Source organism: Panulirus ornatus, chromosome 28 (genome assembly GCF_036320965.1).
Source record: "Panulirus ornatus isolate Po-2019 chromosome 28, ASM3632096v1, whole genome shotgun sequence".
Lineage (NCBI taxonomy): Eukaryota > Metazoa > Arthropoda > Malacostraca > Decapoda > Palinuridae > Panulirus > Panulirus ornatus.
In genome coordinates this window covers 7,829,817-7,845,310 of record NC_092251.1, presented here as the reverse complement: position 1 = coordinate 7,845,310, position 15,494 = coordinate 7,829,817, and the positions used below count along the sequence as shown (strand labels likewise).

The following is a 15,494-nucleotide window of genomic DNA, read 5'->3' as shown; positions in this document are numbered from 1 at the left end:
TGACGAGTTCCTCCTGTCTTTCCTCATGGCCACTCTCACTCTGACGAGTTCCTCCTGTCTTTCCTCATGGCCACTCTCACTCTGACGAGTTCCTCCTCTCCCGACTCCAACCCTATTCTGACCAGTTCCTCCTCTCTCACTCCACACTCTCACTATGACGAGCTCCCTCCCTCTTCTCACTCCCACGCATTCTCTGTCCTTCTGAAAGGAAAAGCGAAAATAATTCCTGAAATTCTGAACTCTGGAAAGAAAAAATCTGTGAAATGACATAAAAGTCAGTCACTTTTTTTTCATCAATCGTTCGTATTTGGAAATTTTTCACATTTTGTCTATGTAGGGGCCAATATACAAGAGTTACCATTTCACAGAATGAGGCGCTACCGTCCAGTGGAGAGGAAACATGGACAGGACGGGATGCTAATGGGAGAGAACTGACGAAGACGTACGAGAGGATCGGCAGGGTATGCTATCCCTGGCTGTTGTGGATAGCCGTGAGGGATAGCTCGCCTGGCCTTGGCTGAGGCAGCCAGCCGTTTGGGATAGGTGGCTAGCCTCAAAGGGTGGCCAAGGCTGAGGTAGCCAGCCGTTAGGATAAGTGGCTAGCCTCAAAGGGAGGCCAAGGCTGATGTAGCCAGCCGTAAAGGGAGAGGGAGAGAAGGTCGGGGGAAGGATAAGGAACCCGTGTGGTGCCAGAAGTTATGGGAGTTCTGTTGTGACGTGGTGGTGCATAGGTAATGTTGGACCCTCCCTCCCTCCCTTCCTCGCCCCGTAAACCACTTCGTCCCCTTATCCCTTAATCCCAAGCCCTTTAAATCTCTTTGACCCTTAACTCCTTGCCCCTTCAACCACCTCGACCTAATGTCCCTAAAAATCTTTGAGCCTTTTAACTCGACCCTTTCTGCCCTTAATTGCTGAGTCTCTTGTCCCTTAATTCCTCGGCTCCCTTTCCCTTCTTTCCCTCAGTCCTCGGCTCCCTTTCCCTTCTTTCCCTCAGTCCTCTAGTCCCTTAACCTCTTTGTTTCTCCTTACTATCCAACCTTCACCCCTACCACTCTTCCCTTTAAGCCGCAATCCCCTTCCTCTCCTCCATATCCTGATCGCCCCACTCCCATCACCCATCTCCCCACCTCATCGTCACCCATCTCCCCACCAGTCGAATATATCAACAGGAGAGAAGGAGGAGCAAATTTACGAGCAAAAAGACAGCGTTGGAGAGAGTGTCTGGAAGAGAGAAAAGAAATAAGCCTGCAGTTTAACGTGAGGGAAAAGGAGCCACTTCTTAAAAACTGTAGGTTTTGGGGTAAGAGAGAGAGAGGAGAGGAGACGACACACATGGAGGTGAAACGAGGAGCTTACTTCAGGAGGAATTAGTGACTGGTGACGTCCTGACGGCGTGGCTGGGAACACTTTGCGTAATGTCACATTCACAGTTGCTGCACCCACAACACCTCCCTTCGTCACATCCCGTTGCCCTGCTGCATTAAGTCCCTCGCTTTTTATCCTGAAACGCTTTCCCCATCTCTCTCTTTTCCATCTTCTTACATTCTTCCCGTCCTTTCCCTTTCCCTCCTCTGTTTTCCCTCCTTCGCAATCCATCTTCCAACCTCTCCAACGACAGGGGGTTGTAAATGGCGTGTCCGCGCTGGCAGTGATGAACCGTCTCTTTAGGCCTGTGTATTTGGGGGACGGCTCGAGAACCTGATGGGTGATCGCCACTCGGACGCCCACTCGCCCATCTCCTTCCTCACACACCTGAGCCACTCTCTTCTAGTCCCACATGTAAGGGTCCCCGTCCTGCCTCATGTTATTAAATCCCCTCCTTTTTGCCTCCTAATGTATCTACACCTCCATCTTTCCCTCACACAGCTGAGTATGTCTTACCTCATGGTATACTAAGACTCCGCCTCACTGACCCCTCACCATGATATATCTGGCTCCTCCTGTCACCATTCTACTGTCAGATCCCTCCCTTTCTCCTCCCTCATCTCTCAGGCACCCTCCATACCCCATCTCGTCTTTCAGACCCCATCCATTCTATCCCCTCATCTTTCAGACCTCCTCAATCCTCCTCCTTATCTTTCAGATGCCCTAGATTCTCTCCCTCATCTTTCAGGGCCCCCCTCCATTTCATCCCATCTTCTTTCAGACCTTCATGCTCCGCCCCCCATCTATCATACCCTCTTCATTCTTCCCCCTTATTTTTCTGACAACCTATTACCCCTAAGAGTATTTGCCTGCCCGCGATCACCCCTTCATAATCACAACCTCTCATCCTACCCACAATCTAGTCTCGCCAGCTCGAACTCCTCCTCTTCTCCCCACACAACATTTCCCCCCTGCACGTCTTCTCCCTCCCTCTCCCACTGGGGAACCCGTGTGAGCTCTTGTGACACTCGCAAAACAGTGTTTGCTCAGCCCTTCACGCATTCCTAAAGACAACCCGGAAGTAGTTTTGCACTGGAGAAATTCATGTTCGAGCACATACTTTGACGCCCGTGGGATATATAGATACAGGCCATGATTTGCTGTATAGAGTATGATATCTTCGTATAGCCCATGATATGCTAGTATACGATATGATAGCTTAGTATAGCCCATGGTATGCTGGCGTAGGTCATGATATACTAGTATAGGGTATGATATCTTAGTCTATGGTATGCTAGTATAGCACTTCATATTCTAGTATAAGCCATGATATACGAGTATATACTTATACAGCCCATGATATGCTATTATAGCTCATGACACATTAGTATAGCTCATGATATACGAGTATAGTCCATGATATGCTAGTTTGACCTAAGTTCACGAGTGTAGCCCATGATATACGTACAAATGTGTACCAGACCAGCCAAGCTGTGGTGGCCATTTGAGCCTGCGGGCTGTGGCTTCCAACAGCTTGATTGACCAGTGACCCAACTCGGCAGCCTGGGCCTGGCCGAAGAAGGGGCTGTAGGGGTTAAAGAGAGATCACCGAAGACCACTTCAGCTATACTGCAGATGATCACGAAACATAAAGATGTTTACGAAAGATTAGAAATGTCATATCTAACTTTGGTGAAGAAAAAGTGAGTTTGCGAACTGGGAAAAAAGAATTATAGATCGAGTACGAATAGGAATAAAAGGGAAGTGACAAGAGTGTGTTGTTGTGGTGATGGCGAGGCGAGGAGGGTTTCCTCCGGTAGGAGATTGCCTCATTAACCTGCCAAAGTCCACGAAAGGGAAAATAGGTGGGTGGTGGAGGAGGACGGAAAACTCCCAAGAATTGAGAATCAAAGATTTATGAGAGAGAAGAGGTTGATTTGGTGTCAAAGGAACAGGATGGAGAGGGGTTGATGGGTAGGGGAGGGTGGATGTCACACGAGAGAGAGAGAGAGAGAGAGAGAGAGAGAGAGAGAGAGAGAGAGAGAGGAGGGCCTGAAGTGTGTGAGACACATATGAGAGAAGATTACCAGCTGGCCTTCAACTGCGAGAACCATATTAATGAGAAATTTTAAAGTGGGATTCTTAAAAGTCTGAGAAAGTCAGGCGTGAGGAGAGTTTCCAAAGACACTGAAGATAAGATAAGTGAAGGCAGTGTAGCGATTTCTTAACGACTCGCTTATCTTATCTATCGTAATGGTGGTAACTGTGTTCCGTGTGCATACAAGGGGCACCCATGCTGAACGCCCTGTTTTGCTATTTACCGTTGATAGACCATGACCTGACCAGGATATGTGCTGGTGATTACCGTTGACTGACCTGACCTGACCTCCAGCTTATAAGTTGTGCTGGTAATTACCGTTGATAGACCGTGACCTGACCAGGATATGTGCTGGTGATTACCGTTGACTGACCTGACCTGACCTCCAGCTTATAAGTTGTGCTGCTAATTACCGTTGATAGACCTGACCTGACCCGTATATAAGTTGTGCTGGTAATTGCCCTTGATAGACCTGACCTGACCCGTATATAAGTTGTACTGCTAATTAACGTTGATAGACTTGACCTGATCAGCTTATAAGTTGTGCTGGTAATTACCCTTGATAGACCTGACCTGACCTGACCTCCAGCTCATAAGGGGGTTATGTTTACGGCATCTCTTGTGACTGACCGTGTGTAACCAAGTATAGATTCTTTCCTTACATAACACCTCTGGTTTTTAAAAACAAGCTTACCCTATCCAGTTAGAGTGATTCCTACCCCCCCCCCCCCCCTGGGAGTTACGGGGTGGTTCTTCTCCATAGCAACGTGAGGTTAACAACTGAAGACCCCAAGCGAGCCTTCGAAGGTGTCCGTTGAAGCCACGAGTTATCAGACCACGTAACATGAAGTACTGTCTGATGTGGTCTTCAGATGTGGTCTTTCGTCTTTGGTATTTCACTGCACCAGTTTCCTACGACGGGGAGATGGATAAATGCCTCTGAGTTTTACTTCATTATTCCAAATTAGAAAATCTATATGTGTGTGTGTGTGTGTGTGTGTGTGTGTGTGTGTGTGTGTGTGTGTGCTTGGAAGAGAGGTTATACAGAAATGCAATTTGGTTCCTGCATGTCATTGGCTGAGCTGATACCCTTTTTTTTGGGGGGGAGGGGATCGCCAAATATTTTTTCTTCGACTTTCTACATAGTGTATACAGATCTTGGTTCTGAGGACATGTATTCTTCTGTCCAGTTCTCTTTCGTCGGAGCATCGCATGTCTGACCATGGCTGTTCAGCCACTTGTGGTGATAGCAGAATCCTTTCGATTGCTGCCCTGTTTAGCTCTGTCTATAGTGCTTCATCTCGATGCTCTGAGCACCAGACATCATACGGTGCACACCAGGAGACGTCTCACCAGTGAGGTGTTGGCGCTCATATGGCTTCTTGCATTCTTGTATTATTCTCTTTTTGTTGGTGTTGATCATACTTGTCTCCCATTACCCGCTTTAGCGAGGTAGCGCAGAAGAAGAACTGCCTCACATTCCTTCTCCAGCGGTCATGTATAATTCACTGAAAGCAGAGCCTCTTATCCAAAAGACCTACAGATCTAATCATGGTTTCATCTGACAGCTTCATATGCCCTGATTCAGCCCACTGATAGAATTCCGCCCCCTGTATACCACATGGCCTCAGTTCTCAATATCTCATGCATGCCTCGCACCCTCCTGCATATTCAGGTCCTGATAACTCAAAGTCTCTTTCACTTCATCCATCCATTTCGTTCCAGGAATTCCCGTCCCCCATGCTCCATTCCCTTCAGACACGTTTGATTTTTCAGTCTCTCTTCATTCATCCTCTCCATGTATCCATACCATCTTAGTACAACCATATCCCACTTACCATAACTTCTCTCTTCCAATGTCATTCCCTCTTCAGGCCACATATTGTCCACAGGTGATCAATTTCCAACACATCCACCTCCCTCAGTTCTTTTATATTTAGAACCCAATACTCGCACTCATATACAGCACATCAGGCTACTGTGCCGTGAAACAAACCCATGTTTTCCCTCATAGGCAGGGACCTTTGCTCCCTCACCCACCGTATGTTCCACTTCAGCTCCAATGGCTCCATTCGCTGCCACGTCCACGCCCAAGAATCTAAAGCATTCTAGGTACTCTCCATTCAAAGTCACACTCAAACAAACTCGTGTGTCGTTAGATTAACTCTGTCTGTCTGTTTGTCTGTCTTTCTGTGTTAAGGATTTTGAATGTTGTCTTATATAATATCTCCCAGATTTTATGTAAATGTAGTTTTAACATCTTTATTTGTCTAGATGTATTTGCTCAACGAGAGCGCTACATTTGATTCAGAATCCTTTTAACACAGAACTGAAAACAAGAACTCTTAAAGGCCAGTTCGTAAGTTATATTGTAGGTAGGTTGTGTCAAATTTTTCGATGCCATGCTAATGACTGGTCTGGGAAAAGTTCATGCGACTCATTGATCCACGACAATATCATGAACAGACATACCCTGGAAACCAACTCTTGTAAGAAAAGTATCCTTTGACCTGTGTCTGCATTATGCCTTTTGACCTACGCTCGGCCTATACCCTCAGACCTGCGCCCTCTCTAGCCTATACCTCCTTTAACCATGAGTTCCTCACCATTCAAGACCTCACCATCCTGAGTCAAATTAGTGTCTTCAGTATCGGTTTATCCCCTCGATGCGAGGCTGCTATCAGCATACTGCCCCTCCGGGGCAAGGATCCTCATGTATTGTTTGAGGATGTCAGTGTGTAACACTCGTATAAGCTGGGCTTTCACGAGGTCCGTATTCCCCTAAGGGAGGGAGCAGTTGACGGGTTGCTAAGCATTCAGTGTCACGTCCTCCCTCCAGTGACACCATTGCGCGTCATCATCTTCGTCTTCTTCGTCACCATCATCTTCTTCTTCTACTTCTTCTTCTTCTTCTTCTTCTTCTTCTTCTTCTTCTTCTTCTTTCGTCGTCTACTTCTTCTTCTTCTTCTTCTTCTTCTTCTTCTTCTTCTTCTTCTTCTTCTTCTTCTTCTTCCTCATTAACTTCACTGCAGCTGAACCCTTCTTCCAAACACACAAAACTACTTTCGAGACCACAACAAACCTGGAAAATATGTCACGATACAAGTTAACATCACAACCGCTGGAAAACAACGTGTTTTTTTTCACCTTTAGTATGGGTGATGCCTAAGAACACGCCACTAGGGAGCCTGATTATCAGGTCAAAGGCCACACTGTCACGATAAGGTCACGGGTCACTGATTATCGTAATGGTTGATCATTTTATTTCTTTTTTTTTTTTTAATGTTCGCGAAGCCTGACTTCCACAGGCCATTGTTTACATCTATCCTCTTTGATAAGCCCCGGATGTTAGGATGTTGAAAGGCGATTGCTATTATGTCTTTTTGTCTGTATTTAGTATTCATTGTGAGATATATGCATTATATATTTATGAAGAAATATGTATACGAACTTCTGTCGTCAAGAATACACACACACACACACACACACACACACACACACACACACACACACACACACACAGACACACACAGACACACACACTGACCTCCCACCATCACATTACAGTTCCCGCCCTCACACCCACGCCTTCCCTAAACTAAAGCTACATCCACTCACCACGCACACGACACCCACGCTGTGCCTACACCACACCCACGTTACACCCCCTCGCTACACACGTTACAAATCCCTCGCTAAACACGTTACACTCCCTCGCTACACACACACACACACTCTCACATATGAATCTTCCATCAACTAGATGGTAATGTCTGCCTCCCTCACCACAGGAACCACGATGGAGGAGGTTGTGATACTGGACGACGACCCTCCAGCACCTTCCACGAGTAAGTACCCTCCTCATAACCCAAGGGTTAGAGGTGAGTTCTAGCGAGGTTGTGTTGTGAGGTTTGATGAGTGGTTGATTATCTAGAGGGGTTTTAGGCCAGTGCCACACTGCTAAGGGTCATTAAAGCCCTCAAAGTTGAAGTCATGACTGCAGGATCGAAATTTCTGAAATGGCTTCAGGTGTTTTGGGTGCTTCCAAGACCATATACTCCTCCTCACTGTACACATGGCCCTTTTGAGGTTTGATCAGTCGTATTGCACAGTTCAGGTCTGGTGTGTTCTATGCCCTTCGTGAAGTGTGATGCCTTTTTGTGGTATTTAGTGCGCTATATGTGAGGTTCGTATGACGCACTGGGGTTAGGTTTATAGAGCTGAGGTTTCGTGTATCATAGGAAGACCCTATTTCGTATGTCTTATGTGGGTGATTTTGTGAGGTTTGATGGCCTAGAGGTTTGGATACGGTAGTTGTATTTAGGTTCGGTGTATTACGCTGATGAGACGCATTAGCCAAGTCTTTCATTTCTTCCTAATTTATCCCATGTTTTGTCTTTATTTCGAGATCGTTTTCATACTGATAAAGATAAGTTAATGACCCACATAGCGATTGGATTGGTAGTTCATACTCGATATCGTTATGTAACTTAAGCGTTTGATGTTCAGTAAATGGCTTTGGTAACGAGTCTACGCACCTCTGCGTTGCTGTAAACATTATCTTGTCTCAAAGTATCTTGGGCTCTTGTCCTTCCCAGCTGCTTCCCTTCTCTATCTCTCTCTCTCTCTCTCTCTCTCTCTCTCTCTCTCTCTCTCTCTCTCTCTCTCTCTCTCTCTCTCTCTCTCTCTCTCTCCCCAAGCTATAGGGGGACCTTCCTGCATTAGTCTGTCTGTCTGTCTCTCTGTAGTTATAATCTTGTTACGGGTTCCGTCAGCAGGTTCGTAGATGATGGAAGGGATTACCATTTTCATCTGACGTAGTTCCCCGTCATATGTTTCAAAGCTCAAGAGGCTAGAGGGGTCAAGGTCATGCATTAGGTCAGTTGCGTAAAGGTGGACAGAAAAGCCGGCGCATTGAAATAGCCCCTCTTGACGGTGTCGGAGAGTTGTACAACGAGAGCAGTTGGTGAGGAGGTGGCTGTACGTCGATGGCGAGCACCATAGATGACAAGCGCTCTGGCAGGCGAACGTCCTGGCTGGTGAGCACCCTGGTTAGCTGACACCTCTAGGTGGTGAGCACCTTGGTTAGCTAACACCCTGGCTGGCGAACACCTTGGTTAGCTAACACCCTGGCTGGCGAGCACCCTGGTTAGCTAACACCCTGGCTGGCGAGCACCGTGGTTAGCTAACGCCCTAGCTGGCGAGCGCCTTGGTTAGCTAATAACCTGGCTGGCGGGCAAGGATGGGAGAGAGGGAGAAAGGCAAGGCCGTTTTATTGTTATTGCAAGGCTGGGTGAAACCAGCACTCCTTCTTCTACTCTACTACTGCTACTGCTACTGCTGCTTCTGCTGCCGCTGCCGCTTTAATGTCTACGTCTGTTGTTGCTACTGTTGCTGCTGCTGCTGCTGCTGCTGCTGCCGTTAGCAGAGAGGGAATGCAGTTAACCACCACCTGCTCCTTAGCCGAGGAAAGTGATATATTCTGTCCAGTATTGTTCTGTGTGACAGTATCTGTCCAGTGACTGTGACTGTCCAGTGACTGTGCTAGTCCAATGACTGTGTCAGTCGAGTAACTGTGTCAGTCGAGTGACTGGGGAATGAGAGTGATCAGAGAGTAGGTATGGCTCACTCACCTGCCAGGGATTATCAGAGATCACGGGTTGGAAACACAATCTGGCCAGTCCCACTCAACCCCCTCACCCTCCACCATCACCTACACCACCAGCGATGAGTTTCGGGGCTTCCCCAACTTTAGCTTCACATACATACATCACGCGTCTCCTCCTCCTCCTCCTCCTCCTCCTCCTTCATCCTCCTCCTCCGTCTTCAGCTTGAGTACAATACATCAGATGTTGGCTATGTTCCTCCTCCTCCTCTTCTTCTTCTTCTTCTTCTTCTTCTTCTTCTTCTGCTTCTTCTTCTGCTTCGCCTTTCTCAGCGCATGTACGTTATTCTCACCATTATCTCTTGATCTAAAAAGATCTTTATTCACTCGCTTATCTCGAATGGTCTCGTTCACTTACCTCCCACACTTACTTCAATATCACTTTCTTCCATCTTGTCCTCAAGTCGCCTGGCATTCCTCCGAGTGTGTCAAGGGTTCGGACACTCCCTCCTGGGCTCTGACTCTCTCTCTCTCTCTCTCTCTCTCTCTCTCTCTCTCTCTCTCTCTCTCTCTCTCTCTCTCTCTCTCTCCACATTCTTCCCTGTTTGTGATTCCCTCCCTCTCTCTCAAGTCCTGATAGTCTGCTTGCATTTCTTTCTCCTGAAGTTTCTGTCCTCGTGGAATGGATTCCTCATTGCCCTTCTCCTGAAATGTGGTCGGCATCTTATCTGGTTGGAAAGCCATCCTTTCAGAAGGTTACTTGGTGATTTCTCGTCCCTGCTGGACTCGAGGAATACGTCTGCATTTTGTATCTATCTCGTATGTCGTTCACTGTGGCTGTATTAGTTCCATGACTGCGACAGCCACTGGACCGATTGTCCCCACACTTAAAGCTGATTATCACCAGGGTGTGTGTGTGTGTGTGAGGATGTGTTTGTGTGTGTGTAGTGTGGGTAGGACACCCTTATGTGACCCTCTCACCCCGAGGGTGATCTTTGACCCCTGTGTCATTTCGCCAGGGGGAAGCAATTCAACTCCCCTGATTGCTAACATTTAAGTACTGAAGCTTCAAGACAGGGAAAGATTTATTTTCTAATATTCAACCCATGCTGACATGCGAGAACATAACTGGAGCTGACTCCACTACTTTATCTCCAGCCTTTCCTCCCGACCTCGTCAGCACCTCCCTCCAGCTATGTCAGCTATATAGCTTCCCCCAGCTCCCCGCCGGTGGGGACTATAAACTGCTGTGGCAACGGGAACCAACCAATCCTGTCGACTGTTGTTCACTGATACACAACACACACACACACACACACACCCTTTTCCTCCCCTCTCCTATCTCCACACGATTCTGCTTCAACCAAGCTGTTTCTGACCCCACCAGTTTTCTCCTCCAGCAGTGTGTGCATCCAGCAGCTGTTTGTGCCTCCACCTGCCTTCCCTGACTCCACCACACTTCTCTACCTCCACCACCTGGCCTCCACACCAGACACTCAAGTATTCTACACTCATTCCTCCTCCACAGAACGTCCGTGTTAACTCATACTACAAATAGGCTCTGCCTCAGTATGCAGACGCCTCACCGTACTGTAGATGAGTTCCCTGCTCTCTTCGGGATAAACTTTTCAGATCTGAAACCTGACGAAGGGATAGAAAGATAGAAACGTAAAAATCTTCTTCCTACCAAGCTAAAGCTTCTATCAAAGGTATAGCTTCTATAAGAATACAAAAACACAGTAGTTACTGAACAATTTCTATCTAATTGAGGTTAATTTTCCTTAGCTCTCCCCCTCCCACACCACCAATTAACCTTCCCTCCTCCCCCACACCTCCCCGTCTCTTTCCCCCTCCAACGCCAGCAATTAGGTTTTCCCTCACCCCTCCACGCTCCACCATTGCTCACCGCTGACACTCAAAATACCGTGGCTTTTAATTTCTATATAAACCCGAGCTTCCTCGTCCTTGGCAAAGCCCTGGGTAAGACCTGCCTGAAGAATCAGGTCAACCCGTATGTTGGTGTTTCTAGAATGACCGCCCACCTGGGGCCCAGCAGGTCAGCCCGGGCGTGGACGCCCTCTCTAAGGGCGTCCAGTTTCCTGACGGAGAGCCCCGGAGCCCCGCTCCATAAGCCAACCCGGGTGTAGGATGTCTTTAAGGGCATCCGCCTCCTGACGGAGCCCAGGTGCCCCCTGGCTCCGTAGACCAACCCGGGTGTAGGACGTCTTTAAAAGGGCGTCCGCCTCTGACGGAGCCCAGGTGCCCCCTGGCTCCGTAGACCAACCCGGGTGTAGGACGTCTTTAAAAGGGCGTCCGTCCCCAGACAGACCCCTGGGCCCTTCACCCCATAATACCAGCGGGCCAGCCAGGGTGTAGACGTATCTGGGGGCGTCCATCTCCTTGGGGCCTCCTTACCCCCTCTGGCCCCTTAGGTCATCCAGGGGGGTCTTAGCTCACTTATGCCGGGGAAATGAAAAACTGGAAAGATGGGGGAAGTCTGGGAGTTAGTTTCTCCCCTTTTCTGACCGTTCGGGGTTCCTCAGCGTCGGTGAAGAATGGGACGAGTTCGTTCTTTAAAGGGATTTTTAGGTCTTTTACTCTCAGGTTTTCCATAGAGTTTCGCTCGGTGGGTAGACCAGCTTTGGGTCGCCCTGAGCTTCTTCGGGAATAAGTTTCTTTTGTTGACATTTGCTTGACCTTGAAGGTAAGTGGGATGCTCCCCAGCTTCTAAGTGGCGAACTTGGGTCTGTTTACCGAAGTCTGTACAATTGTGAGTGACTTAAGTGGGTGTATTTGTGAGGAACTTTAGGTAGGTGCATTCGTGAGGGACTTGTGTACACTTGTGAGTGACTTGGTTGTGTGTACACTTGTGAGGGACTTAAGTGTGTTCATTTGTGAGGACTTAAGTGGGTACATTTGTGAGGGAGTTGGCTGTGTACATTTGTGAGGGACATAAGCGTGTATACTTGTGAGTAACTTGAGTGTGTACATCTGTGAGGAACTTGAGTGTGTACACTTATACGGGATTTAAGTATGCGGTCTTTAAATGCATTAAGAAAAAAATGCCTTTGCAAACACTCATTGTTGTTTCATTTTTTTAATTTCATTTTTTTTTAAGTAGCTCTACGCCTTCTTGGAAATTACCGAGATGGTGTTTACTTCACAGCTTTACAGTGCAATGTGTGGGTTTGACTACACACACACACACACACACACACACACACACACACACACAGAGGCTGGGGTGTATATGTGCATCCACATAAGAGACAAGACAGTACATATATATACAACATAAAGAGAGCGGGCCAACCACTGTGTATAACTTTCTTCCCATAGCACACAAATGGTAGTCGTGCACACACACACACACACACACACACACACACACACACACACACACACTCACATATACACTGTATAGATTTTTTTCATCACAGGACGCTGAGGAAGTTAGACTTTGGGATGGGAGGGTTGGGGTCCTGCCGGAGTAGGAATACTCATATGCTAGATCCTCCTGGGGGAAAAATTGCCTCAGGAATGTCATACCAGCCGTGCCAGACGTAGAGGGGAAACTGTGCCCAGTGTATGAGAGAGAGAGAGAGAGAGAGAGAGAGAGAGAGAGAGAGAGAGAGAGAGAGAGAGAGAGAGAGAGAGAGAGACAGACAGACAGACAGATAGACAGAGACAGAGAGAGAGAGCTATCTTCGACAAGATTTAGCCAAAATGACAGGGCTAACGCGAAGCGCTCACCGCACGAGAGAGAGAGAGAGAGAGAGAGAGAGAGAGAGAGAGAGAGAGAGAGAGAGAGAGAGAGAGAGAGAGAGAGAGCTGGGAGTGAGGCCGAGATGGAGCCCTAGGGGGAGAGGGGAGAGAGAGGTTGTTAGAGAGAGAGGGGGAGGGAATGGAACCCCGGTTAAGTTGGGGGTGTGGGGGGGTTTGAGTTGGCAGGGGAGGGGGACGGCGGTAATGGGGAGGGGAGAAGGGAGGGAGAAGGGGACGGCGGTAAGGGGAGGGGAGAAGGGGGTCGGCTCGCTGAGCCGTGGAGCGTAAGGCTTCGTGGCCAACCAACTCCACCAGCAGGAGCGACCTCGGCACCCGTCCTCCCTCCACCCACACCGCTTACCGCCCGGCACATGCACCGCCCACTCGCCAACACCGCCCGCCCTCCCTGCCGCCCATCCACACCGCCCACTCACATCATCCACCCCTCTTACTCGCTCACCAACCACACCACCTTCTCTACCTCCTGTGCTCTCTCACTATCCATCCCTCTCACCCACACTCTCACTATCCACCCTCTCACCCTCTCTCCATTGCGACCTTCATATCCCCGGTCCCATGCTTACCCTTCCCCCATATACACACCCGCCCACCCCTCCACAGTACAAAATGGCCCATTCGAAAGCTCCCTTTTTTTCCTCTCTCTCTCTCTCTTATCATCCATCCATTAGGGTTGGCGACGTACAACATGGTTCAGCCATCATCTAGTCTTCCTTTTAAAGGGATGATCATTCTGTGCTCCACCGCCATCAGTTACGACCAAGGCCCCAGAGCCAGTTCGTCAGTATACAGGCACTGAACCAGTCTTGCCCCTGTGTATGTTAGGGTATATGAACCAGTCTGGCCCCTGTGTATTAATCAGAATATTAGAACCAGCTCAGCCTGCGTATTAATCAGAGTATATGAATCATCCTGGCTTATGTATGTTAATCAGAATATTTGAATCAGCCTGGCCCGTGTATATTAATCAGAATATTTGAACTAGCCAGGCCCCTGTATGGTAATCAGAATATTTGAAGCAGTCTAACCTGCTCATATGAACCAGCATATTTGAAGCAGTCTAACCTGCTCATATGAACCAGAATATTTGAATCAGCTTGGCTTATGAATATTAATCCGAATATTTGAACCAGTCTAGCCTGTGTATGTGAACCAGAATATTTGAATCAGCGTGGCCCCTGTATATTAATCAGAATATATGAACCAACCTGGCCTGGGTATGTTAATCAGAGTAATTGAAATATCTGAATAATCATCTGTATGCCGGCCAGCCACAAGAGCAGATAATTAATATCATTGTAATAAATGGTTCGGGACGCCATTACTGCCACCCAATTGGTTGTAAACATCATAATTCATTTTTTCAACTCTTTGCCTAATCGTTCCATGTAACTGATTTACAAAGGCAAGTACGTAAATAGTGAGTGTTTTTGTTTTTTTTTAGTTGTTGTTATTGTTCGTGGGCCGGGACTTAATGGATATGTAAATATGTAAAACGAAGCTCCAGGTCACTGAATGATAAACAAGAGAGGACAACATTTCAGAAGTTTATAGGAAAGAAGAACTGATATCTTAAAAGTTTCCGATCGCAAGCAGGTGTTGGGAGATCCACAATAAATGACATTTTAAAAGTTTCCGATCGCAAGCAGCTGTTGGGAGATCCACAATAAATGACATTTTAAAAGTTTCCGATCGCAAGCAGCTGTTGGGAGATTCACAATAAATGTATGGAATCTCCATGCTTATCGTGTAAGGAAAGCGTCAGGTAAAGTCTGGAAAGACGTGAGAGGGTAAAGAGTTCCAAAGCTTGGCCGTGTAGGGGAAAAAAAATATAGACATCCTTGAGTCGCCAGTAATTTGCATGAGACATTGGGGTAAAACTATCCAGGCCTCTATATGATCTATGTGTGATTATAGATAAAGATAGCCACAGGAACGGCTTATTGATAGCAAAGGTATCTGAACCAAAGTTTCCTTTGAAATTTATATTAGTATATATAGATAGACATTAAACAATGAGGGATCTTTCTCATGCTAAAGTGATGTTGGGCAGCCAGACATGACGAAACCATAGAAGCTTGTGGGAGATTGGTATAGTGTGTGAGGGACTGCTCGTGTGTAAGAGAATGGTAAGAATGTGAGGGGCTGGCAGTGTGTGAGAAACTGCTAGTGTGTACGGGGCAGGTAGTGTGGATTAGGTGCAGATAGCATGTGAGGGCCGGTAGTGTGAGGAGTTGATGGTGTATGAGGGACTAATAACATATGAGGGGGTGGGGCCGAGTAGTGCGTGTGTGTGTGTGTGAGGAGCTGTTGGTATGAGAGGGACTGGCGGGATATGAGAGACTTCTGTACTGTGCCTCACCTCCGTCATTCACTCATCGCCCAGGTCGCTAATGGAGCTTGGCACGTCACTAGAATTTCCACTTAGACGTTTGAGTTCTCTCGTGTTATGGTATAGCCGCCACGCTGTTCAAGACATTTAGAAACTGACACCAAATGATTTGGTTGTTGACGATCAACCACCTGGGTAGTTTAAGGTTGTGAATGAAATGCTTGAGAGCCATTTGTGGTGTTGAGAAGTGTTGATTGGTTGAATGACAGTGTAAGAGAGATGGAGTAATAGGCGAAGTCTGATTGAGTTGA

General features: G+C 47.5%; 1 protein-coding gene across 2 annotated transcripts in view; it reads left to right on the top strand.

Annotated features, from left to right (window-relative positions):
* The window catches only part of LOC139757815 (uncharacterized), a 207,966-nt gene that overhangs the window by 52,722 nt on the left and 139,750 nt on the right, over nucleotides 1-15,494 (top strand). For both annotated transcript variants that reach the window (XM_071678682.1, XM_071678683.1), the window contains exon 7: nucleotides 7,255-7,311. In XM_071678682.1, the coding sequence (XP_071534783.1) occupies nucleotides 7,255-7,311 (57 nt within the window). The remainder of the gene's footprint in view (nucleotides 1-7,254; nucleotides 7,312-15,494) is intronic.